The sequence below is a fragment of the Jaculus jaculus genome, chromosome 7 (assembly GCF_020740685.1).
Source record: "Jaculus jaculus isolate mJacJac1 chromosome 7, mJacJac1.mat.Y.cur, whole genome shotgun sequence".
Taxonomy (NCBI): Eukaryota; Metazoa; Chordata; class Mammalia; order Rodentia; family Dipodidae; genus Jaculus; species Jaculus jaculus.
The window spans coordinates 68,570,193-68,596,681 of record NC_059108.1 but is presented as its reverse complement, the minus strand read 5'-3'; the positions used below and the strand labels follow the sequence as shown (position 1 = coordinate 68,596,681).

Sequence of the window (26,489 nt, the reverse complement as noted above, 5' to 3'; positions counted from 1 at the left end):
AAGTAAGGAGTTGGAAGTTACCCTGTAAAGTAGGCTTGTATCATTGTTAGGTGTGGTTTGGAGGAACCAAACTGGCTGTCTACAAATTCTAAATGAATCCTTGTCTTTATAAGCCAACTTCTTTTAACATTCTCAGCATCAAATATATGTTTAAAAATATGTATATTACATGCTCTGTGATTTTAGATGTCAAACCTGCATGCAGATCTCATCCAAGGAAACTCACAAAATCCAGAAATGAGAATATTTCCATTATGAGTACCCCACTGAATTATGCTACCAGAAAGCTACCAAAATTCTTGCTTCTTCCTTATTCTGACCCTATAGAATGTCAATGATAGAGTTATGGCATTGTCTAGTTAATTTGTGTTATATTGATGAAATAATTTTATAATGATCAAATTACAGGGAAATTGTCAATTTTAACTTAAAATTTAAAGTATGATCTTCTTATGATCTGTGTTGATTTACCTGCTAAAATATTTTAAGTCTGCCTGAGACTATAGAGTGAATTCCAGGTCAGCCTGAGCTAGAGTGAGACCCTACCTTGAAAATCAAACCAACCAACCAACCAACCAACCAACCAAACAAACAAACAAAAAGATTTTAAGTCTGCAACAAAAATTACTTTTAATATTTCCTAAGGTAGTGAGGATGGTACAAAAATACCACATTTAGGAGGGATCAGGGTGTGCATTGTTACATCTAGGAGACAAACACGTGGATCCATGTCTAGCACATGGGTTCTGTGAAGGCATCATATCACTGGGGTTGGGTTGTTTCTGGCTGGATCTCTGGCCTGGGCATTGAGCTTGGCATAAATTTGGTACATAAAACTACTTGTCAATTGAATTCTGTTTATCCCTTAAGTTTCAAGCCAGAGACTTAAGGTAGTCCCAGCTCAACCACAGTCCTTGGGCCTGAGTTTTGTTATAAATGGAAATAATCAGAATGGATGATTGTTAAAGATTTCCTATTCAGTGGGGCTATTTTGTATGAATTGTTGGCCTAACACCTCAGAGTCAGGAGGTGTCTCTTATTACTCATGAATACATTCTCTTTTCAACAATTTTTCTGAGTTTGACAGGGGCTAGCCACACTTATTTTAGTCAATTTTGAGTATATACAAGATCCATTCTATACATTGACATAAAGGAGAATAGTGCCTTAGAGAGCTTATTAAAGAATTAGAAATCTTGTCACTAATTACTGTACAAATCCAGGACTATAATTCTAGCTAGAACTCTAGGTAATCAGTGATGCATTTTTTACTTCCACCACACATATTCTGGGAACAATTCCCAGAGACATCCTTTCATGGCTCATTTTGCTTGGAGATACCAGATCCTAACCAGAGAGACTTCTGGTTTCCTGTTTGACACTTATTTCTCCCTTCATAAGCATTCTTCACATAGTGTATAATTGGGTCTAAATCAGCTCTTAATCCACAGACATTGCTTAATCTAAGGATATAATTTATACTTACTGGGCTTCACAGATAACTTGGTTCCCTGTCCAAAGATAAGCTTCCCTCCCTGGTTATAATTCACACTGTGTTACTTATCCTATCCAAAACACATCCAATCTGCCTGAACACATTTCTGATCCTCCACCCCCAATCCACAGTCAATTGCTCCCACACCACAGCATGAGTCATGGCAATACTTCTTACTGTAAATTTTTTTTTATATATATATAAGGGGAATAAGAGTATTCACACACAAGGGGCTGATAGACAATAATGAGAGCTCCTCTATTTACTCAAAAATGTTTTCATTCAACACAAAATTGATCTTTCATTTTTGCTTAATGGCTCTTGATATTGTTCTGGGAAATGGTTTCTTTCCAATGTGTTTCTCATTGGCTTAGCTGGAAACACGTGGCCCACAGGGGTTAAAATTAAGGGCAGGTAAGGATCGAAGGCATTAGGCTTACCTGGGATGACCACAACCTGGGTCCCTTTTCCAAAATGCAATTTCTCCCAGCTGTCAGTTGTTACACTGTGACAAATGCCTCTACAAAATGGCTTCCTCAGAGGAGACAGCTGCTAAATGAAGACAAACTGCTCATGGGGAAACAATCTTGCTACAAAATGAGGTGACTGCATGATATGAGATAAAGCCTTTTCTTTGTCTCCTTTAATTTCTCTTCTTTAATGACACTGAGTTAGTGCCAAGAGGTGTGCTTCCCCAACAAAGCAGCATGATCAGAGGATGGCACTGCTGGGCTTAATACAGTCTGCACTGGTGTGAGACTCTGCAATGATGGAAACCCACCCTTTCTTCTCAGTGGGCCTGAGCCTTTTCCTCAGTTCTGTAGCAAACCACAGCTGATCACAACTCTTACCCCCACACTTAAATAACCTGGTGCTTTGGATTCTGGAGTCTAGTAGAAAGCCCATTTTAGTTCATGTATATTAATCACATTCCTCTCCTCACCTCAGTTTTAAAATCTACCAGGCAGGGATACCTATGTTGATATTTCCTGTCAAACAAGACCCTGCCATCAGATGGTGTTGCTTACTGGAAATCTGGCAGAGGGAACAGACCCCAGGGTTGGGTCATCGATGAGGTCCTGGTGGGACTTTTTCTCTCCATGCCTCTCAGAGTTCCTTCAAGCAGGAAGGTAAGAAGACATTGGGCCTTTGTCCCCAACCTCTTGAATGTGCTTCTGATTCAAGGAGACCCACTGGAAAGAGAGAAGAGGTCTTCTTTTTGGAAATAATTACATTCAGCACACAATTCAAATATTTTCCACTTAACTGACTTGATAAGATGGCATGTCCTCTTCCTAAAGATAAAGGGGAAGCTTTGTTCTACTCAGCGATTACTTCAGCATCAAAACTCTGCCAGTTCACCTTTCCCCATGCAAGTCATCCAGGGAAGGGAACACAGGTGTGTGGTTTTCCTCCCCGAGCAAGCAAACCTATTTTGCCTTGTTCCCATGGGCTCTGGCCTTCACTCTTTATACCTTCTCTATTATTGCTCCAGTGGTAATAGTGAACATCTGGCCTCAAATCCCTGTAGTTTACCATGTGGACTCACTTCATCTCACTTAGCTATACTTACAGGGAAGTACAGACAATCTGGTTCCAGAACCGAAGATCAATCCCTGGGCATAGTTACTTCCACAGTGCTTTTGGGCTTAGCAAAAACCCACATAGCTTCCTCCTCACACCTTCAGGCATCTGCACACTATGACTTGGGACCTAAAACCTGTGGTTTTGGCTTTGTGGTGAAAAAGACAGCCCATTTATCCTGTTGAGACCAGAGAACAACAGGAATTTGGGAACCAAGCAAGCAGAGGTTCCAACACCTAACTCAGCAACTCCTGAGTCAGAAGGCTACAGCTCTGCATTAATGAGCCCGGTCTTTTCACAGAGATAGACTCTAGGGGCTGAAGGAGGCTTAAGGAGGTTCTCTCATTTCTCCCTTTGCCTCCAGGCAGAACTGTACTTCACTCACAGCTGACCGGAGTGTGTCTATCTCCTTCCAGAAACTTCCAGAAAGTGCTCTGGCAATGACTCCTGACAGCTCATTTTCACTGTTCAAAAACATGTTAGGAAGATTTTACACTCCCAACAACTCCCTTCACTCCCTTTCTGTAGTATCAACCATATCTGAGGTCTGAATTCTAGTGAGATAGCCTCTCCATCTTCTGTCTAATACTTCCCTTCCCAGATTTAGAAATGTGACTCAGTTCCCACCTCACTCTCACCTTTTTTTTTCTTGAAATAAATAATCTCTTATTTACCTCCACAGACTTTACTGATCCTCCATCTACAGGTTTTAGAGTTTTATTTGGAGGCAGATGTGGTGGCACACGCCTTTGATCCCAGCATTCCGGAGGCAGAGGTAGGAGAATCACTGTGAGTTCAAGGCCACCTTGAGACTACATAGTAAATTCCAGGTCAGCCTGAGCTAGAGTGAGACTCTGCCTTGTTAAAAAAAATAGTAATAATAGAATTTCACTTGGAGGATACTTGCAGGAGCCATACTTCTCGTAAGCAGGATAGTTTTGTGCCTATTGTCCTTCCCCTGAAGCTTCTGTCTTGTCTCTTTTACTATCTATTCTGGAAAGGGATGTCATCATGGAGGAAGTCATGCTGGGGTCAGGTTAGTGACTAGAGCAAAGCTTCAGTTTCTGCAACACCTGCGAGTCACTCCTGGCTCCAGGTGTAGTCCCCAGGGCCTCACCATGCACCTGTCCCCACCCCCCTCCAGGGACCTGTCTCTGACACTTATTTTTTTTTTAATTGAAATTAAGGCTCTTTCTATTTTTGCTTTCAAATCCCAGGTGAAGAATTTCATAGAACAGGCTGACATTCTCCACCCTCCCCTCTATTCTAGCTCTGCTCCTGATGCATTGCAGCCTTGACAGAAGAGCCCAAGGGGTAAAGCAAAAGCTCTGTCCTGCATTTAGAGATGATGTTGATCGTCATTATTAACTGCTGGGGCTTAATGAGCTCTCCCCAGGTTCTGAACAATATTCTAAATCCTTAGCTGTTTCTTTTCATTTGATTCTTACAATAATTCATCAAAGTAGAGATATTTTCATCTTCATATTATGGATGGGAAAACTGATCCTTAGAGAGAAAAGTAACTTGGCCAAGGTCACATAGCTGATTAAATAGGGGAGCAAAGGCTTGAATTCAGGCTTTTTTCTGCAGATCTCATACTATCTTCATAATTACTTCAGCTTAAAATGTCTACACATAAAGTCCTAGTGGTTCTTTTTACAGACTGAAATTGCAGCTGAAGGATCAAAATTAAATATGAAGAAGTACTTTGTGGCAGCCAAGTTGGTGGATTTGGAAGTGATTACAGAGATAAGCCTGAGGAATTTCTTGGGCTTGACCATCAGTCAGAGCTTGAGTCATGAAGCCTGGTCTGGTCTCAGTGCTGCTTTCCTTGGAGGCCCCTTGATATTCTAGTTGGTTCAATTATGATTTATTTCTTTCAAAATGTTTTGTATGCTCCTGAGAGCCCCTCACTTTGAAGTACAGCCTGTGTGTATGTGTGTGTGTATACACACACATGTGTATTCACATCTCCTTTTCTTTTCAAGGTAGGGGTCTCACTCTAGCTCAGGCTGATCTGGAATTCACTATGGAGTCTCAGGGTGGCCTTGAACTCACAGCAATCCTCCTACCTCTGCCTCCTGAGTGCTGGGATTAAAGACGTGCGCTACCATGCTCGGCCCACATCTCCTTTTAAAAATGCAGGGAGGAGAGCCAGCTTGGAGAAAGAGCATTAATAAAGAGTACAAACAGATGCACAGGATTAAAATATTTTTCAAGCTAATGATTTGATTGATTGTCCTAAATGGCCCAGGTGAAGAAGAATGCAACTTACTTGGCTTCACAGTGAGCATGATCCCATCCCCGTGTTTAGGAAGACAGGTACAGGTAGGGGAGACAAGTAGAAAAAACAAAACCTGAAATGACTGCCCATGGCCAACACAATCTTCTTGTAATTAGTGAGAACGTGAGAGGAATACTAAGAACTAACAACTTCCCAACCCAATTCTGCTTGCCATAATTTTCCTTGAATGAAAGGACCTTGGTAGGGTATCCTCCTGGGGAATTCACACTGAGTGGCTATAGCCTGTCTCCTGGGGTTCAATCCTATTTGTTATTCCTGCAGGCCTTTTGTCTATTTTTATCCAGTTCTGCATTGCCTCTACTTTCTCTGGACATTTCTTCTCCTCTCTTCTCCTGGAGGTTCACATAGTTTCTCAGAGCAAGTTTATATGGATTAAAAGCCCAAGTACAATGCCCTCAGGAACACGTGCATTAATAACCTTGTTTTCCAACTGGTTTCCCAAACCACCAATACAAACCAAGCAAAGAAAACACCACCTGTATTTTGACATGTTCTGCATGATGGAAGATGGGCTTCTTGGGAAAAATAATTAACCAGAAAGAGGAACTTACTTGGTGTGACTGAGAGTCTTCCCGAAAGTGAGTTGGATACTCCAAGCCTGAGTATACACAGAGTTTTCTTTCTTTGCAAGAACTCCACAGATGCTGAGAAAATCAAACCACTCAGCATGGGACAGCACTGACAAAAGGTCAGATGAAACAGATCTCAGAGAAAATAGGAAAAGTGAAGGGCATTCCAGAGGCTTCCCATGGAAGGGACCATCCTTTAAGTCCTCAGAGACCTGGTTGGACATCTGGAGGTCAGTTCCTCCATTCTCTTATGTTCAGACAAGATTTCTTAAAAAAAATAAAAACAACAGCTGGGTGTGGTGGTGCACGCCTTTAATCCCAGCACTCGGGAGGCAGAGGTAGGAGGATTGCTTTAAGTTCAAGGCCACCCTGAGACTCCATAGTGAATTCCAGGTCAGCCTGGGCTAGAGTGAGACCCTACCTCAAAAAACCAAAAATAAATAAATAAATAAATAAATAAATAAATAAATAAATAAAAAATAAAAAAATAAAAACAACAAAACTTTATTTTTTAAAAGATTTATTTTTACTTATTTATTTATTAGAGATAGAGAGGTGGATATATATATATATATATACCTATATATAGATGTGTATATATATGTATATATATGTGTATATATATGTGTATATCTATGTATATATATATGTGTGTATATATATATATATATATACACATATGTGTGTGTGTGTGTGTATGTATGTGTATGTGTATGTGTATGTATATGGAGAGAGAGAGAGAGAGAGAGAGAGAGAGAGAGAGAGAGAGAGAATGGACACATGCCAGGGCCTCTAGCCACTGCAAATGACCTCTAGATGCATGTGCCACCATGTGCATCTGGCTTATGTGGGACCTGGAGAATTGAACCTGGGTCCTTAGGCTTCACAAGTATGCATCTTAACCATCTCTCCATCTCTCCAGCCCAAAATATTTTATTTTTACTTATTTATTTGAGAGAGAGAGAGAGAGAGAGAGAGAGAGAGAAAGAGGGAGAGAGGGAAAGAGAGAAGATATGAATGGGCATGCTGGGGCCTCAAACCACTGAAAATAAACTCCAGATATATGTACCACCTTGTGCTTATGTGAGTCCTGGGGAATCAAACCTGGGTCCCTTGGTTTTGCAGGCAAGCACCTTAATTGCTGAGCCATCTTTACAGCCCCAGGCAAGGTATTTTCTGACTAAAGACCTGCTTAGTTTTAGTTTTTTAGAAGTCCTAGTTGTTTTTTTTGGGGGTGGGGTGGGGTTCGAGGTAGGATCTTGCTCAAACCCAGGCTGACCTGGAATTCACTAAGTAGTCTCAGGGTGGCCTCAAACTCATGGTGATCCTCCTACTTTTGCCCCCCAAGTACAGGGATTAAAGGTGTGTGCCACCACGACCAGTTTAGAGCTTCTAGTCCTTATGGCTTTTCTGTCCCAATGACCCCTTACTCAACTGTTTTTCAATATATATGTATGGATATGTACACTTATACATGTTTCTTTATGCATATATATGAAAAGCTGAAATCTGAAAACTTCCAAAATCTGAAAGATTTTGAGTGCCTGGCCTCATGTAATGGGTCTCAATCAAAATGCAATTATGCTAAAGATATTGTATGAAATTATTTTTAGGTTCTGTGTACATGGTATATATGAAGCATAAAATATAAATGAATTTTGCATTTAGATTTGGGTCCTATTGCTAAGGATATCTCATACATGTAAACATTCTATAAGCTGAAAATCTACAAAAATATACACATTTTTGATCCTAAGCATTTCAGATATGGGACACTCAAGCTGTATGTGAAATCCTACCTCTCAAATGTGTCTGTTTAAAGATAGGGGATTTCACATCAATATCCTTCATAAAGCAACCAAGCCAGTCTCAGTAGTCACTTTTGGGGAGGAAACTGAGAGAAAAGGTCTAGGTGAATGTTATCTTTGTGTGTAATTGGAATTGTTCACAATGAGAAAAGTTTTATGTATTACTTAGGAAAATTAAAATTAATACCATTAAATAGAAATCCAAAATGTATTTTAAAATGGCCTCTAATCTTTAGACAATTAATTTCTGTACTTCCCCAGATGAAAGAGAGAGTGTGTGCATGAGAAAGAGACAGAGAGTGAGCAAATGAGTGAACTAGGACCTCTAACCACTACAAACAAACCCCAGATACATGGCTACCTTGTGCATCTGGCTTACATGGGCCCTAGGGAATCTAACCTAGGATCTTTGGCTTTGTAGGCAAGTGCCTTAACAGTTAAGCCATCTCTCCAGCCCCTCTCTCTCTCTCTTCTCCTTTTCCTCTCCCAGCTCAGGCTCTCATGTTTGCTAAGTTTGTGCTGTATCACAAAGCTATACCCTGTTCTTCTAACAGACCTTTCTTGGAGGCAAAAACATTCTTAGCTACACTGGCATAAAGGGAAGAAATGATTTCTGATTGAAATTAGGATAACCAGAACAGCGACGTTTAATCATAGAAAGTTTTGTTCCTTTTCCAAACATGAGCTCCCTGCTTCCTGAATTCCCACAGTGATCCCTCATCTTATGCCTGGCCCAAGTGTTTGTTTTTGGACCTTTCCTTTTGTTATTCCTTTTTCAAGGTAGAATCACCCAGAAATCTTCTCATTTAAACACTGTTTTCCTTTTCTCTTTGTCCCTTCGCTCTAATCTTCTGTTAGAGTCTGCTATGGAGTTGTGGCCCAAGAAAGCATTTCTGAGCTGTCTGCAAAAGTCCAGTTAGTGTTAGCCTCTGAAAACAATTTCAAAGGAAATCCCTGGTTCTGGCTTCATAATGATCTCTTTGCTGTATTCAGATAAAGCATAGACACAAAAAGGAGTGGTCATGTAATAAATACTTAGGAAAAAACCTGGAAAATGGCACAGTGTGAAAAGGTTCCATGCAAGATGTTACTCTTGGCCACTCTCCCATCTTTGTTGTCTCTGACATTAAGTTATCTCAGGCCCATCCTTAGAACAAGGGAAGTGAGAAAGCATAGGGAATCAGAGCCAGGAACCCCAGTAAAGGTCAAACATGAAAGGTACATCTTTCACAAAGAGTAGAGGGATAGAGACTGGGGTCATTTAGAAAAATATGTGTGTGGGCTGGAGAGATTGCTTAGTGGTTAAGTACGTGCCTGTGAAGCCTAAGGACCCTGGTTTGAGGCTCGATTTCTCAGGACCCACATAAGCCAGATGCACAAGGGGGAGCATGCATCTGGAGTTCGTTTGCAGTGGCTAGAGGCCCTGGTGTGCCCATTCTTTCTCTCTTTCTGCCTCTTTCTGTCTGTCTGTCTGTTGATCTCAAATAAATAAATAAAAATAAACAAAAATTTATAAAAAGAAGAAAAGCTGTGTGATTATGTTTAGTTGGAGCTAAAAATCTTATTGAATAATGTTTCCAAACCAAGTCCACTGGGACAAGCCTGAGGGAAAGACCTGAAAATGAATTTTGGACAGTTTCATAATTTCTTTTTACTTTTCTTACTAGGTAAACAATGAAAAAGATAATTGATATCAGGTCAAAAAAAAAAAAAAAAAAGAGTGGTCGCAATTTTCCCTATAGCAGAGGTAGAGAATTTGGGAATTGGAGGGCCTAGGTCCTTGAGGCCACTCACATGTCTTCAAGTATAAAAGAATTTTCCCACCCAATGCTTAAAACACCTTCAACTTAAAGGGAGTCAATATAAAATCACATGAACTTACTGGGGAGAACATGAAGTTGTGTCCCTTTTCCAAAGATGACTTTGTAAGCATTTGAGTCGCACAGTGATTAGCAAAAAGCTCTAACAGATTTTGGGAAAGCTATAGATTTCTCGATGGATACTTCACCTTCATGGGACTTAACAGAACCCATATTGTTTCTTCTTTTTATAATAAACAGGTCTTATTATCTGTTCAGCCATTGTTCTCTGTTTCCTGGTTGTTTTGCTTGGATTTTATGTTGCTTATCACAAATATGCAGAAAGGAAATTGAATGACCTCATTTGACACTAAAAGTGAATTACAAAAGCAACAATTCAACAGATCCTTCAGGATATCAACCACAATTCTGTTACTGTGGGCAAAAAAATATTTGGCAAGCAGCCACTGAACAAGATACCCACTCTTCAGAGTCCAAGCAAGGTCGGGACATGAATCGGCAGCTTCAGATAGCTGCCTTCCCACCTGAGATGGAGCTGCATGGCAGAGTCCTTGCCTAACCCATAGCTGTGAACCATAAACTAGCCACGTCACCAAAACCCTGAGCATGCTTTGCCTCAGGTCAAGTAAATGTAACCCTTCCCAACTTGGAGACCACCCATTTTGGGTTAGAGGGATCCCAGGCTTTGGGACATGTTCTTTGAATTGTAAAGCTTTGTTTTTAGAGAAATTTCACCTGTATGGTGTGACTAGATATAGACATTTGCTAAAATGAGACAATGCATGGGATTCTTGTTAGATCTTTTAGAATAAATATATGTGTAGGCATGAGAAACAAAGACGATACCTTGTACATATTAGCAGCATTTAAGATGAGATAGATTCATTTTAAATAGAAAACAAGTTCTGTGGGCAAAATCACAACAAACACACAAATCGTTGTAGAATGTGGATTAAGAGATGCTGAAGGCATAAATAACTCATGGCTCTATTATCTTGGGAACAAGAGAGCTGAGCTACAATATTAAAGGCGATTTGGGAAGATCTCATTTTATATGTATGTATGTGTTATTGCTCTATTTTCAACAATCATAAATGTTCCATGTATTTGCAAGCTTCATTTTAAAAGGTACATTTGTTTTCATATTAAATTAAATCTCTACTAACTTCACCAGATTTATTTGCTTGGCCAAATATAAATAGAACAGGGATACTTACTGGGCTTTACCATCAGCTGGGTTCCATCCCCAAAGATGACTTTGTTATTGTTTTTCCCACAGTATTTCCTGCCTAGACTGAAACCTCTAGCCAGAAACAGCCAAGCACATGATGCTTTGGTGGACTATCTATACTTTTTTCCCCCTTCTGTATCTCTTATAAATTGGTCTTTTATCATAGGAAGAAAACAAAAGTTGTTCTGCTAAATAAAGCAAACCATTTCTCCTTTATCAATTATTATTATTATCATTATTATTATTTGGGTTTTCGAGGCAGGGTCTCACTCTTGCTCAGGCTGACCTGGAATTCACTCTATTCTCAGGGTGGCCTTGAACTCATGGTGATCCTCCCGAGTGCTAGGATTAAAGGCATGCACTACCACGCCCAGGCATTTCTCCCTTAAAAAGACCAAATTTATAAGCTCTTAAACCCATTTGCATTTCTAAGCTTAAATCTGCCCAAGATGAATCAAATAATTTGTGAACAACCCTTTCTCTTGTGTGGGCTCAACCTTCTGCAGACACTCAGGTCTGAAGAGATAAATGATGCATCCCTATTTTCACAGGGCTGTGAAAGTAGCCATAGAGCCATCAGAACTCAACACCAGGCTGGGTCTAGGCTCTGTGGTCCTGCCTCTACTCACTGATCAGTTTATTTTCAAACATTCTCATTGAATCACTGGGTAATAGTGTTTATGCCATAGCCTAGAAGACATTTTCCCAAATAAGTTTCACCATGGCTGGTATGTTATTTCAGCCATTTCTCACAACTGTACAAAGGTTAAGAACTGAAACAAGGGGAAGCAGCAAACATTTTCCATTATAAAAATGTTTGTACATTACAGAAACAGGTAAGGGTATGCAAGAGGTCCTTTATCTCAAACATGAGCTTGGCTGGATTTTAATGCATGCTAAGCAATTTGTATTAAAGAGAGAAGTGAGCAGCCTAGGCAAGGATAGCAGGGCACCGACCTTTGGGTGAAAAGTAGAGCTTCAATGAAAGTATGTTAAGCTTGGAGAGAGAAGGAGACTATCCCATCCTCAGTGTGACTGTGATATAGATTCCTTAGATGTGAAGAAGAGTGCAAAATGAATTTTATTGTTTTCTTCTTAGCTTTAGAGAAGCAGGTGTAAAGAGCAAACAAAAAGGACTAATTTTAGACAAAGAGGAAGAATGAATGTAGAAGATACTAGCTGAGTCACAGTTCTAATATGTAGCTAATTTACCCTAAGCTTCTGTTTCTCCTCCCCTACTCTAAGCCATCTCAGCAGCAACAGCTCTGGCATCTCCTTTGGAAGAAAAAGAAGCTATTGCCCAAGGAAAAAGGTGATTGGACCAAATGATACAGAATTGTATAAACAAACTCACATAGGTTGCATTTATACAGAAAACAGGTATGAGCAGGGCTGACAAATGATGGAAACAGGACTCACAGGAGCAGAAACCTTGTAACATTTAGATGAGAACAATTTTCACACAATATTTTTTGTTGTTCTTTCTAGGGTTTTTTTTTCTCCTTCCCTGACTGATGAGGAAGAATGAGAAAATTTGAGAGCCCATCATATTGTGTGAGATAAAGGATGTCAGCAGGGAACAGAGTCAGCCTTCAGCCCTCCTCACCAAAGTATGGCTATTATCTACTACTTAGCCACAGAATCTACCTGACAAGTCCTACTCATATACTTGGCTTGACAGAGAGCAGAGTGCCAGTCCCAAAGATGAGCTTGTTGTTGGCATCTATTCCATAATTCAAATAGCCCTTCAGAGCCTTACAGTAACCCTCAGGAAGGAGATGGAAGATACGGTGAGGGCAGTGTTGTGAGAACATTTCAGTCCCATTGCTGCAAAATCAACCCTCCATTCTTCATGTTCCCATGACATTGGAATTTAAGTTCTATCTTTATGGAGTTTGAACTAATGCTCCAAACCATGGGTGCTCATCAGCAGGTGATCAAAAGTTTTGTAGGTATCTGGTCTCCATACAGGACAGTGGACAATGGCAAGCATGTTGGGAAAAGCACAACCACACTATTTTCACCTTTTCCCTTTGGATATGGTTCTTTCCCCTTTATTTGAATGTATTCACCTAATGAATGGGTTAGCTTATCCTTGGGAAAAAATTATCAGAGGGAATTAGATACTCTTTATTAATCTGTCTCTGCTGTCTTAGACAATAAGCAAAGCCTCATTCACCACGGAAGCAGCTAGACTAAACAAGAGAGTAGGTGGCTGACATTGCCGTCTCTGAGCTGAATGCATTGTCTTCAGCAGGCTTGATTGTTTAAAAAAAAATAATACTTTGTATGCTATATTTCTAGTGGTTTGTCTGTTACTGTCATCTATCTAAGACTTACCTGGCGTGATAATTAGTTTGGTCCCAGATCCCCAGATCAACTGATAGTTTGTATCCACACAGATATAAAAACCTTAACAAAAACATTGTCCTTCTAGGGAGCCGACTAGAGATAAAGCCTAGGTAAAAACTCCAGGGCAAATCACATGGAACAGTGTAGGAATATTGACTGTTGAAGATTATTTGATCATTTAATTACATCTCATTCCCATGCCCATTATAGATTATAGACACAGATCACAAAATTAAATAAATGGCTAAACATCTAAGTAAATCTAGTTCTCTCTGAATATATGGGAAACATGATACATAAGCAGTTTTTACACTAGAGAAGTTAAACTTACTTTTCCTTCCCTTATATTTTAAATAAAAATGTAAAAGAGAGAAATAGATCATAATGCATCTGACTCTTTAGTATCTTTTTTACTGCTGGTCAGATTTTAGACAGCAGAATGGTGCTCCAATACAGATAAAATGGATTTGGTCCATAGAAGGTTGTATGTGTGAGAAATAGCACCTGTGTAACCCTGGATATATACAGAGCAGCTAGAAGGGTAGAAATGCCCTTGCAAAGCACCATGTTAGTGAGAGTGGCCAGAGTGGACAATTTGGGTTGGAACTTTCCAAATTGCTTTTTGGTTTCTAGTACTTACTTGGCAAAACTTCTAATCTGGTCCCAGCCCCAAAGATGAGTTTGTCAGTGTTGGAGGACACAGTGATACTAAGATCTACAAAAAGCTCCTAAGCCCTCTGCTTTTTCTTTAAGTCATTATTCACCTGCATAGCAGGGAATATGTTAGGTGAGGCTTACTGTCAAAATTACTAACATAAACACTTTCTTAGTGAGAACTAAAAGACAACGTATCTACCTTGTGTATTTTTTCATAAGAAAGTTGGTGGACAATAACCACATTATCTTCCATAAAGACAGGCATGGGAAATGTCAACAGAATTCTACAGCCCAATGATGAGGAGAAGATGACATGACTATCCTCATAGCAATGATAGAACATCAATTTGGTCTCTGAACATGCTAATTCCCCTTGGCTGTTGTTAGCATTAAAAGGAATCAGTTTAAGTTATTTTTTCTAAAATAAATTTGACCTTCTTACTTGTCAAATTGGCTGTGTCAGGAGATCTAGAAATTGTACCCCATCAGAGATTAACTGGAAAATGGGGAAGAAGTGTAAAGAACTCTACGATTTATAGTAACCCCCACAAACAAGAAAGGACACACTTACATGGTGTGACAATCACTTGAGTGTTGGTGCCAAAATACAGCACATCCCCAAAGCTCCTCTGTCCACAGGGGCTGACTCTATTACAAAAATCCTTCCACCTCTCCAAAGCCATACATCTTGGGTGATAAGAGGGATGCAAAAGCTTCTCAGGCAGAGAGTGGATTCAGACACATGTATCATGAAAGGATGGTGTTTCTAATTCCTTCCAAAGGCTCTTCCTCATCTAGGGCCAGCTCTAGCCTTCTCACAGACATTCGTAGCCCATGGGGCTACTTCTGCCTTTTCAGGGGCTCTGCTGAGGTTCATCATCCGAGAGGTCCCTGAGCCATTTGAAGACTATTCAGAGAGCTAAGAAACATCTCAGAAATACAATTAATCTGTCAAAGAGGCAGGCAGCAGAGTATTGTGGGGGTGCTGGTGGCAATTCAAAGGAGAGAGAAGAGAAGGGTCATATATCAGCTAAAGATGGAAGGATCAGGATTTGGAGTGTGAGGATGTAGAAACAAAAGTGAGATGAGTAGAAATATTAACAGCTGATGCTACAATTTTCCACTACTTTGTGAGAACACACAAGTATTAGGGTAAAGAAATCCCCTTGTTCTGTCAATTTCTCTGACCTCCTGTGACAGGTTCTCACAAGCAGCTGAGACACCCCCATCACACAAACAGTGACTGCATCACTGTCTTGCTTGTGTGCTGCTGAGCCACCTGACGAAGAGTTCTATATGAGTGGATAAAACTCTAGTCACAAAAACACACTCAAAGTCTGTTTCTCTCTTTCTAATTAGGCTGTCAATTTGTTTAGCTGATAAGTTCTATAAAGCATTTTAATCTCTTCCATGGAAAGGAATCATATAAATGCAAAGCAGCAGCAACCATGAGTCAAATAACTTTCTTGGTATCTTCCCTTTGTGGGGTGAGATACTGTTTAATAGAAAAACTTTTTGTGGGGAGAGGGTTCAGACTGGGGAAAAATACAACAGCATTTGTTTTTATTAGGCTGAGTCTAGATGGCACAAAGTGAAACAGATTTGGCAATTACTTAGGTAATGTGACAGTCAATTCGAGCCAATGTGAGCACAAAGAAATGTGCTCAAGGAAGTGCCTAAATTCTGGATCAGCTACTGGCATTAATCAAATTAAGTGGACATCCATGCTGTGTAGACTAATAGTACATACACTCTGAATTGAATCTTCTAAAGGGCTTATATTTTATAAACAACTTTAAAACTCGTCAAATATTTATACCCACTCACTTTGTTTGGGCAGTACAATTGACATTTCCCAATTTTTTGTTATAATATGTGCCTTCCACTTAGAGCTGCAAAGGTAAGAGTGACATTTTCCCTGGAGCATCTTATCAGGTGAACACACTGAATCTCATTTAGAAATATGAGAGCTGGTCATCATTGAATAAGGGCTTTGTTCAACTGGTAAAAGACTTACCAGGAATAATGTTGAGTCTTGTTCCCGTCCCAAAGATGAGGTCGTTTGTTCCAGAAATTGGCACAGTGTTTCTGTCTACTACAAAAACACTTTCTACTCTGCTAAATTTTTCTTTCTCTACAAAGCCTACCAGGAACATGCTGTACATGTTTTTGCTCCTATTGATCAAAACCATCCTTAAAAAATGTGATATATCATGTATTTTTAATTTAAATTTGAGAACAACAGACAGAGGAAGAGGTAGAGACAGAGAATGCGTGCACCTGGGCCTCCAGCCACTGCAAACGGACCCCAGATGCATGCGCCACCTTGCACATCTGGCTTACGTAGGTCCTGGGGAATCAAGCCTTGAACTGGGGTTCTTAGGCTTCACAGGCAAACACTTAACCACTAGGCTATCTCTCCAGCTCGTTTTTTTAAAACAAACAAATCCAATGGCCAACAATTCCTCTCTACTTTTTCATTCAAAAGCTTGTCATTTTTTTATGATCTATTTTTAGCCTTGAAAGACAGATAGTGCTTGAATAATCCTGGTAGTTAACCAAATTTACATTCTCTCAATGTTAGCCTAGAAATTTTAGATCCAACTAACTTAAGTCTTGATTCCCATCCCCCACTTTTTTTGTCTCTAGCTCTATCCAAATAGGCCAGAAAAGATATTATTCGTGACATTTTACACATTCTACTTATTTTAATAAAATGGAAACAAAACCTGAAACTAAGACTTTGGTTATCTGTTGAAAAGTCCAAGAAGATGAGCCAAAACTGAACATACTGGGCAGCTGTGGCTTACCCACCTGGTTTTACTTGTAAAGTTGTCCCTTGCCCGAAGATGAACATTTTGGTGCTGCCAGCCACACTGTAATATTTTACTGTACAAAAAATGTCCTAGGAATCATTTTTATTTTTCCATCCTTTCTTCTAACAGCCTGATCTAATAATAACAAGAAGATGCTAAACTGAAGACTTACTATATGCCTAGCACTATAGAAAATATTTTACAGGTGTTACCTCTCAAGCTTATGATTATTGCCACTTTACAGATGAAGAGAATGAGGACTAAAGAGATTGAGTAACTAGGCCAAGTTCACACATCTAGTGTGGTAGAGCTAGTATATACCCAAAAAATATGCTTACAAAATTCATGTTTTAACCACCATATCACACTTTTATTAGTCTCTTCTCTGTTTTGTATTGTTCTTTGAAGTATGTATACCACTAACATTGACAATAGTTAGCTCATTGACCCTTGAGACCTTATGTACCTTGAGGTGGTTCTTCTAAAAGACTTACAATTTTAAAATTCAATATTAAAACTGGTCCAATATTTATGCTTACTCTCTTCATTTTGGCACTGGGATTGAGTCCCTCTTCTATTACTACACATGACTTATAGTCAGAGCTGAAAAGGCAAGTGTGAGCTTCTCTCTGGAGAGAATCAGGTTGGCAGATAGGAGCTCATTTAAAGTCTCACCTAGAAATTCACTAAATTCTGTATCAAAGATGGTGTCTTTCCTGAAACTCCTTGGCTTCCCTTCTCAAGCTTTTCCAGGCCTGAATCTTTAATATTGACCCAGGACCTAGTCCCAGCCAAGGCCATAGAAAACCTTGTGGGAACATAAGCTGGTTATTCCATACAACATTCTGAGCAGGGTAAATATCTCTAAGGTGCTTCTGAAGACTCCTGGAAAGAATAATTTCTCGGGAGAGTCCAGAACTAGGATAAAATCAACTCTTTTTCTGTTAGTGTTGGGAAGGTACAATAAAGCTGTATGTCAAGGAGACCAGAGTTTCAAGGATTACAGAAAACCCATGATCGAGAGGTATTCCCCTAGAATGGCCACTGATTTCTAGGTGACTCTAAGTCCTCAGAGTTCCCAGAAGCACATTATTTGGCTGGAAGAAACAATATTTACCAATAGCCCATGCTGAAGTTAGTCAATAGGGACTAAGGTTATAAAAAAGTATGCATAGTCTTGTTTTCTCCAATTTTCAGTGTGCCCTGACAGTCCTTTGGGGATAGGCCAAGCTACTCTCCCTGTAAGAAAAAAGTGTAATATTCTAATTGACTTCCTACCATGCTCATCTGGATCCCCTGCTCTAGTTATTTTTATCAAAGAATAGACAAAGACTCAGCTTAGGACAAAAGCATTGGATATAACTAGATATTTTAAACATTATAGGTAGAAAAGAAGGTGGTTTCTGAGATATGCCAAAGTGGACAAAGAGATCTAAGAGTGTTAACATGCAGACTCACTGGGATTTACTGCTAGGCTGGTCCCCAGTCCCCACATCAGCTTTCTGTTGTTGCTAGCATTACACCATTGTAGAAAGCTTAACAGAAACAGATGGGCCAATGTGTACCAGGAAATCCCTTTCAATCCTTAATCTGGTTGGCATGTGACTTCAGTTGGGACCCCAGCCAAGGAGACATTGAAGACAACTATGGTATTGAATTTAGGTTATGGTCAGAGTAGAAAGACTCATCTGATATTAAGTATGAGTCTTCCCCCTCCAGACTAAGCTGTCCTCTGACCAGATCAGCAGGGAGTATTGGCAAAGTTGCTGGAAAATTCCAAGACTCCATGGTTTACTCATCCCTTTATGAAGCATTATTAGTCTTTGTGCCCCATGTGGTTAAGACAAACTGGACAAGGAATCTATTTTCTTGTCCTCTGTCAGACAATTGCATATATACTCATTTTCACATGTACATATGTGTGTGTATATACCATATAATCCCTAGATTTAATAGAAAAATGCAGTTGGTGGAGAAAACAGAAAATTGATCTTAGTTCTATGGTTTCCTTTTGAAATTAGTGCATTAATTATGGATTCAGCAAAGATACTCACAGGGTTTGACCATTAACCTTGTTCCCTTTCCAAATGTGAGCACATTGCCTGCATTATTCTTCACACAGTGATCTTTAGCTCAGCAAAAAAAACCTCCTAGAAACTGAGCTAAGTTTTCCCTAAAGATCTTCTGGAAGAAGCAATACTGTGAGCACAGAGAACATTAAGTAATTGTCACAGTAATAAGTTGGCATAGAATCTTAGCATTGGCCTTGATTTCAGGAGTATTCCAACATTGGATAAATGAAGGATTCTTTGTAAATATTCTAAAGAATGAATTTCTTTGCACAAACCCAGAATACTGACTGCCAAAAATCCTTAGCACATTCTTCAGTATTTTAGACACTAATTCCCTAGAGCTCTGAAAATCCTATGCCTCATTTGGACAAAGTAAGAACAATTTATGTTTGTGGTACCAAAGCAAGAAAGGTCAGGGACACTGTCGCCACAAAGGGAAGAATTGAAGGAAGCTGTCTCTGCCTACCTGGCAAGAGGGTTCTGGTTCAGACTCTTGTCTCACACCTTCAGTTTGCTGAAGCCAGGCACCATGGATCAAAGTCCAGCTCTTAGCATATCTAAAGAGATGCCATACTTCAGCATCCATCACTGGAGACAGACATGTGCACAGCTTTATCCTAGAAACTACCCTATTCCAACCCTAGATCTTTTTGGTCCTCTCTTTGGATGGGCATCAGTAGAAGGGCTTTGCATCACCTATTATCCTTGTCCTAGGGAAACTTCTCCATTCTCATATTCCCTTCCAAGAGATAGATGACAGTTTAAGGATTAAGCAGAAATCATTCCCTTCTGATGAAGAAGGTAGCTTCTCCCAATCTTTCTTGGTGTTTTTTTGGGGGGCAAACAGGGGATAGGGAAGGCTCTTTTAATTTTAACATAACTTGAAGGAAAATCAGAGTAAATACTCCAAAGGTGCCACTGACTGTTGGCATAGCTTTTTCTCCCAGTCGTATCATTGGCCACTTTGGGAACTAGGAGCTTAACAACTGAAAATTAGAAATGGACCACTCTGTGGGCAGGAGAGAAAAGAAATACACAGTTAGTTTGTCAGCCCATCAATTACCTACTTGGATATAACCAAGGATTAAGTTCCTATGAATAGAGCCTTCCTTCTCATACTCATTACAGAAGCCATATCTTTCCTTTATAGTTTTATATTTGTGTACTGGGTCTTACTCTGGCCTCCTTATTATCTTTTAAAAGCACATAATTTCCAAAGTTTCCTTGTGAAGCTAAATTTGGTGACAATCATGCAGGATTTATAGGCCAAATGACTGTGCAATTATTTTTTTTTTCTGTACAAATCTATTTAAGTGTTATGCCAGGACGTATAGGGCATAGACTTGGGCTCATGCAAATGTTCAGGGGAAGCAGAGGCCTAGTTTTCCAGAAGCAAAGCACTTATGACAAAGAAAAGCTAGAAATAAAAGTGAAGCACAGAAAGGGCCCAGATTACAGAGGTCCTTGAGTGGCAGGCTAGGCAATGGATGAAATTTTCCCTTGAGATGATTTCTCAGGATATGAGTACTTAGATGAAGTATTAAGTCATATGAGGTGGGAAGCATAAAGAGGCATTGGGAAGCAAATGAAAGCCATGAGTGAAAAGTATAGTTATAAAAGTAGAGAATAGGGCTAGAGAGGTTGCTTAATGGTTAGGGTGCTTGCCTTCAGGGCCAGGTAACTTAGGTTCAATTCTTCAGGACCCACATAAGCCAGATACACAAGGGGGTACACACATTTGGAGTTCATTTGCAGGGGCTGGAGGCCCTGGTGTGCCCATTCTCTCTCTCTCTCTCTACCTGCCTATTTCTGTATCTATTTCTCTCAAATAAGTAAATTAAAACAAAAAGAAGAGAGTAAAGAACACATAACTCCTATTGTGTCTTTCAAGACCTTCAATGGGAACAGTGTACTCTGTTATCTTTTAAGACAAGGTCTTACTGTGTAGCCCAGAGATCTTGATCTTGATCCTTCTGCATCTGTTCCTTAGAGCTTGTGCCATGCTTTGGTTCATAAATAGTCTTCTGTTCATGCAGTTCTTAGGAGATTAGTGCAAAGACCAGCAGGGTGATTCTCAGAGCTTTCCCTGACTCTTTCTGTTCAGAGTTGAGGGACTAAGAACTTGTCCTTCAGATAGCCGTAATTTCAGCTTCCTTAATTTGTAATGAAGACTTCCTTTATTCTGCCTTTCCTTGTCTCTCAAGTCTGAACACCAACTTTTAATGTAGCCTGTCTTGCTTAAATACTTACTTGTTAAAACCTTTACCCTGGTGCCTGCTCTAAAGATGTATCTGCCATTTCCTGTGTTAGTCACATAGTCATAAACTATTTCTTGAAGTGGCATCAATATCCAATAGTAGGACATCATAGGAGCTTTTCTAATTGATAGGTGTTAATCCATGCTTTCCTAAAAGGAACTTAATTGGTTGCATCTCAGTCTATACTGAAAGCATTCATCTTTGTTACCCTTTTCATGACAACTCAGATAAGCCTTCTGCTTTATCGCACATCACCCTACAGGGATGGGAAGCCTTCTGAATCACTGAGATTCTCTGTCTGTCCAATAGCATCAACTTAGCCCATGAAATATAGGAGTGAAGTTGTTCCTAGGATGAAGAATAGAGCTGTCCAAAGGAAAACAAGTCCATTGACAAGATGGAGCCAGGCCTGTCCTTTCTCCAAAGAAAGTTCCATGGTTCTGCTATTGTTTCAGAAGGAGAAAACCACCAGAAGCTTGGAACTGCTGCAGCTCTCCCCTCTCTTGAGTCCTAGGCCTACTTGCTTTATTGTTCACTTCTGTTGGCGACACAGTATAAGCTCAACTGGGCTCTCATCACTTATCTGTTAAGGACACATTTCCTTGGCTATGCATGGCTGCTTTGGTAACCTCTTTTCTTTTATTGGTTTATTTGTCTCTATCACAAAGCTTTTCTTCTGCTTATCTCAGCCATACCCCACAAACCACAGTGCACTTTGTGGATCTTCAAGAAAAAACATTGATTACAGTATTAGTACAATTTATCAAACTGCCTAAAGACCTGATAACCAAATCCAGCCTCTGGGGACACATGCATTCATATCTTGCTCACACATCTGACATAGTTAACAATTGCATGTTAAATGATGCAATTAAATTTAGCTGTGTTTCAACAGGTCCCAGTGGATTTCTTTCCAGAAAGGATAATTAGTTAGCCACAAGAACTCACCGGGTATGACCAATAATGAGGTGCCTCTGCCAAAGTTGAGCATATACCCAGAATCTGAGCTCCACAATGTATTCTCCCTAAGCAAAAACCCCTCACAATAGCTGCCTGGTTCCTCCTCTTCCTATGTATAATCTCCTACTAAAGCTAATGTCTAAAAATAGACTGTGGCTCATCCAGGACCTTCCTTGATTGTGTTAATAAAATTTCTCCTACCATGAGACCATTGTTCTAAAGGACATTGCGCCCCTCTAGGACCCCCACCCCAGTTAGTCATTCTGGAGAGGGGCTTTACTAAAGCCATGAGTCTACAGTTTGCTTATGACTAGTATAGGGAAGTGGGTCTGGACTGCATAAAGTTAGGAGCATTGACAAGAGCAGTTTTGGGGGTTTCATGGGCAGTGGGGGAAGACAACACAGAGAGAGGGGGTGGTAAGTATGCCTCACACACCCTAAGTTTTATTTTAGTTACACTCACTGGTATAGTCTTTGAACATTCCAAACCCTTACTTAACAGAGAGTTCAGTGCCTTTTCCAAAGATGAGCTTTCCTTGGTCACCTCTAGAATTCACATGTAAGGCCTTACGATAATGACTAGCGGTATGAAGCACTGAGAACGAGACAAAGCACAGGATCATCTTTCCCTCTAGGGGGAAAGCCTTACCACTTGGCAGCCTCAGGTCTCAGTTCCTTGGCAAGCTTAGAATATTTCTCTAAAAGTAACAGCTGACTTTACAGATACATCTCAGCTTGATCTTAAACCACTTGTTTCCATAACACTGGATTCAGAGGGGCTTCTCTTGCCTAAGACTTGTAAGACCATGGTAAGTTGTGGCAGAGACATACTGTCTGATGGAGGGGGTCGTACTGGGCTCAGAGAGGGGGTACTTTAGGGACTAGTAGCACCACACCACTCTCATAGCCATAGTTTTTCCCCCAAAAGAATAACAGTAACAAAGAAACAAACAAACACAACAAATAACAAAAAAAGCTAACTGCATTGTTTAAAAAATTTAAAAAATATTTTAGAGAGAGCAAGATAGAATAGAGATAGAGAACTGGCACACCAGGGCCTTAGTCACTGCAATGGAACTCCAGACACGTGTGCCACCATTGGGCATCTGCAACCTTGCACTTACTTCACCGTTGTGTGTCTGGTTAACATGGGATCTGGAGAAAAGAACATGAGTCCGCAGGCTTTGCAGACAAGCATCTTAACCACTAAGCAATCTTTCCAGCTCCTGACTGCATTTTGTGTGTGTGTGTGTGTCCAACATGACAATTACCACACTAAGGAAACCAGATTGCAATATGTGTGTTTGTGTGTGTGTGTGTGTGGGGGGGGTGTATGTTGTATGTTCCTTCCCAGGTGTATTGTGGAGGTCAGAGGACAATTTTGGGGTGTTGGCCTCATCATCCATCTTGTTTGAGACAGGGTCTTTCTTGCTTTTCACCATTAAAAATGCCAAAGCTGGGGCTGGAGAGATGGCTTAGTGGTTAAGTGCTTGCCTGTGAAGCCTAAGGACCCCGGTTCGAGGCTTGCTTCCCCAGGTCCCACGTTAGCCAGATGCACAAGGGGGCGCATGCATCTGGAGTTCGTTTGCAGAGGCTGGAAGCCCTGGCGCGCCCATTCTCTCTCTCTCCCTCTATCTGTCTTTCTCTCTGTGTCTGTCGCTCTCAAATGAATAAATAAATAAAAATTAAAAAAATATATTAAAAAAAAATGCCAAAGCTGGCTTGTAAGCTTTGGGATTTTCCTGACTCTACCTCCTCTTGTTGTAGGCGTGCTGGAATTATAGATGCTTGCACTACTTGTCCCCAGTTTTACATGGATTTTGGGGATCTGAACTCTGATAGTCAGGATCACCCAGCAAATGTTTTAATCACTAGGCCACCTCCCCAGCCCACCAGACGTAATTTCACTCTGGTTGGAGTAGAGGACTTTTTTTTCCTGTTAGCCACCCCTCTTTTTAATAAGAGACAGAGAGAGAGAAATGGCATGCCAGGACCTTCAGCCACTGAAATTTAACTCCAGGTGCATGCACCCCCTTGTGCACATGTGCAATATTGTATACTTGCATCATCGTGTGTCTGGCTTATGTAGGACCTGGAGAGTTGAACATGAGTCCTTAACCACTAAACCATCTCTCCCACCCTGGTTAGTCCTTTTTATTTTTCTTGCTAGAAAATGTGGGTTGTAAGTATTATCCTTAGCATTTCTATATATCCCAAGCTAATGAGGAAACCAGTTAAATTTACTACTTCTTGACCTAATTTCTTGACTTTTCCAGATTCAATAGCTAACAAATGTCCAACGCTATTAGGTCTTAGTTAGAAAGAAGTCAAGTACATTGCTTTTCTCAGAAGTAATGGCTTCTTAATCCCACTGACAGCACAGAATCCTAACCACTAGGCAACCAGGGAATGTTGTCTCCATCCCACTGAAATTACACAGAATGGCACCATCACTTGTTCAGATCAGTTTATGAGATTTGTCTGTTCCCCCACTTACTTGGTTTTACTGTTAGTCTGGTTCCTGTGCCAAATTGCAGGTTATAGTTATTATTGCCACAGTAATATGTGGTCTAACAAAAACCTCTTGGGAGAACCTTGTATCCATGTTCTCAGTGTGGCAGGGACAGGGAATATACATATTGAAAAATGGCGCAAAACATAACAGTTCCACTCTTCCTACAAGAGTGGGACTATTTTGTCATGTCTATACTGTGAACACAGTTATTTCTCAATTCATTAAGTACATTTTACTGGAACCCAAATTGGTACATGTAATCAGCTTTCAATCAGATCCCTGAACACGATATAAATCAACATTGCAAGGAAGTCATGGCTAGGTACACAGTCTGCCTTCAGGGATTATGTATAAGAAACTATCTGGTGGCTTGCTGCAGAAATTCCACTATTTAACCATAGGTTCAGAACACTCAGGCCATTCATCTATATCATTTCATGTTAATTATCATCAGTCATTTCATCCTTGCTTAATAGTGCAACACAACCATACTTTGGAAGAAAAGATTCATCATTTGATTCTGCTCTCAGAGAGTCAAGGTTTTGTTCCACCAAGAGTTTAAACAAGCTGTTTTTTTTCAGAAGTTGAGTGCAGAAGGTATTTAAGCAAACTTCCTCAAAGTTTTTCTAAACTACTCATTAGAAGGTCACTGTAGCTCACTTCTTATGTTTATACTTATCACCCTTGAAAAGTTATCAGGGTAGCCACAATTCACTATTCTCCTTGAGAGCACTTTTCACTCTGCCACTCAGAGTGAGAAATCCCCAGTGATTAATTCCCAAGCCTCCTGTTTCAAAGGAAATATGCAAAATGAGGAAGAATGAAGAAGCTTAGAGCAGGTAGGTCATTTTCACAGATGGAAAGAAAAGACAGATTATCTTTGGAGAGGTCACCTCCCATTAGAAGATACAGTTGAGTACATTTAGCCAGGACATCTTCTCTGTAATATTCTCTCTTAAAGGAGCATGTTAGGTTACCTCGTGGTTCCTACTCATTACTAAGACTGAACTAAAGTCTGGGTCCAGTTGAAAGGTGTGTTTCCAGCACTACTAGTGTTATATTTCAAGATATTCTATAACAGAAACCTGATGGAAAGTCGTCAAAACTTTCCATCTGGTCTCCACTGCCTTCCTCAGAGTTCTCCCTTGGCAAACCTTCAGAGCTCACTCCTGGAATTTGCAGTATCAACTCCTATTAGGACAGAGGGCTTTGACCAGATGCTTTCTTGATGAACACTATCTACTTGTCCTTTTGGTCTCAGATGACCACTGGGTACTGACTAGCTGATTAAAGCCAAGGACTTGTCAAGTTTAACTCTGAACACATTAGGAATTGAGCTGTTGGCACTCTTGCTGGGCTTTATGTTAATGGATCTGTCTTGTCATACTTGAGGGATGGTACTAAGAAACATAATGATTAATAATTGTTATAATTTAAGGTCCCTAACTCAGGTGAGAAGAGACCATGAAGACAGAAAAGGAGAAACAATGACACCTCTATCTGCACAATCTGAAATGATTGCTATGAAAGTAGTTGTGATTGCAAAGGCACTACTGGCTAAGTGGCCTGCATATGCCTTGGTCCTAATCTCATATCTTTTTACTGCTGCAGCTCAGAATTTACAATAATGGACTTGTCATCAAATACAGTTATAAAAGGGCAAATAGTGAATTCCAGGTCAGCCTGAACCAAAGTGAGATCCTACCTCAAAAAACAAACAAACAAAACAACAACAACAACAACAACAACAACAACAAAACAAAAACAAAAACAAAAAACACCAAAAAACAAAACAAAACAAAACAAAAAACAGGGTAAATATCAGGACTCCTCTGAAATACAGACTGCATGGCCTCCTTCATCTGTGTGGCTCAAAATCTCTAACGTACTTAGAATAGTGTTAATGGTGGTAGTTGTATCAGAAACACATAGGATTTGGAAATGTCCCTATGAAGACTACATTTAGACCTCCACCTCCTAGGGAGAAGGACTTACAGGGCTGGATGGTCAGCTGGGTCCCTTTCCCAAATGTGAGTCGGTTTGCACC

At 40.1% G+C, this 26,489-nt stretch overlaps 1 gene segment (V, D, J or C); it reads right to left on the bottom strand.

Annotated features, from left to right (window-relative positions):
• The window catches only part of LOC101600058, a 746,857-nt gene that overhangs the window by 29,580 nt on the left and 690,788 nt on the right, over positions 1-26,489 (bottom strand). Inside the window, 2 exon segments of the C gene segment in view lie at positions 3,069-3,124; positions 7,377-7,387. Of these exon segments, the coding sequence occupies positions 3,069-3,124; positions 7,377-7,387 (67 nt within the window).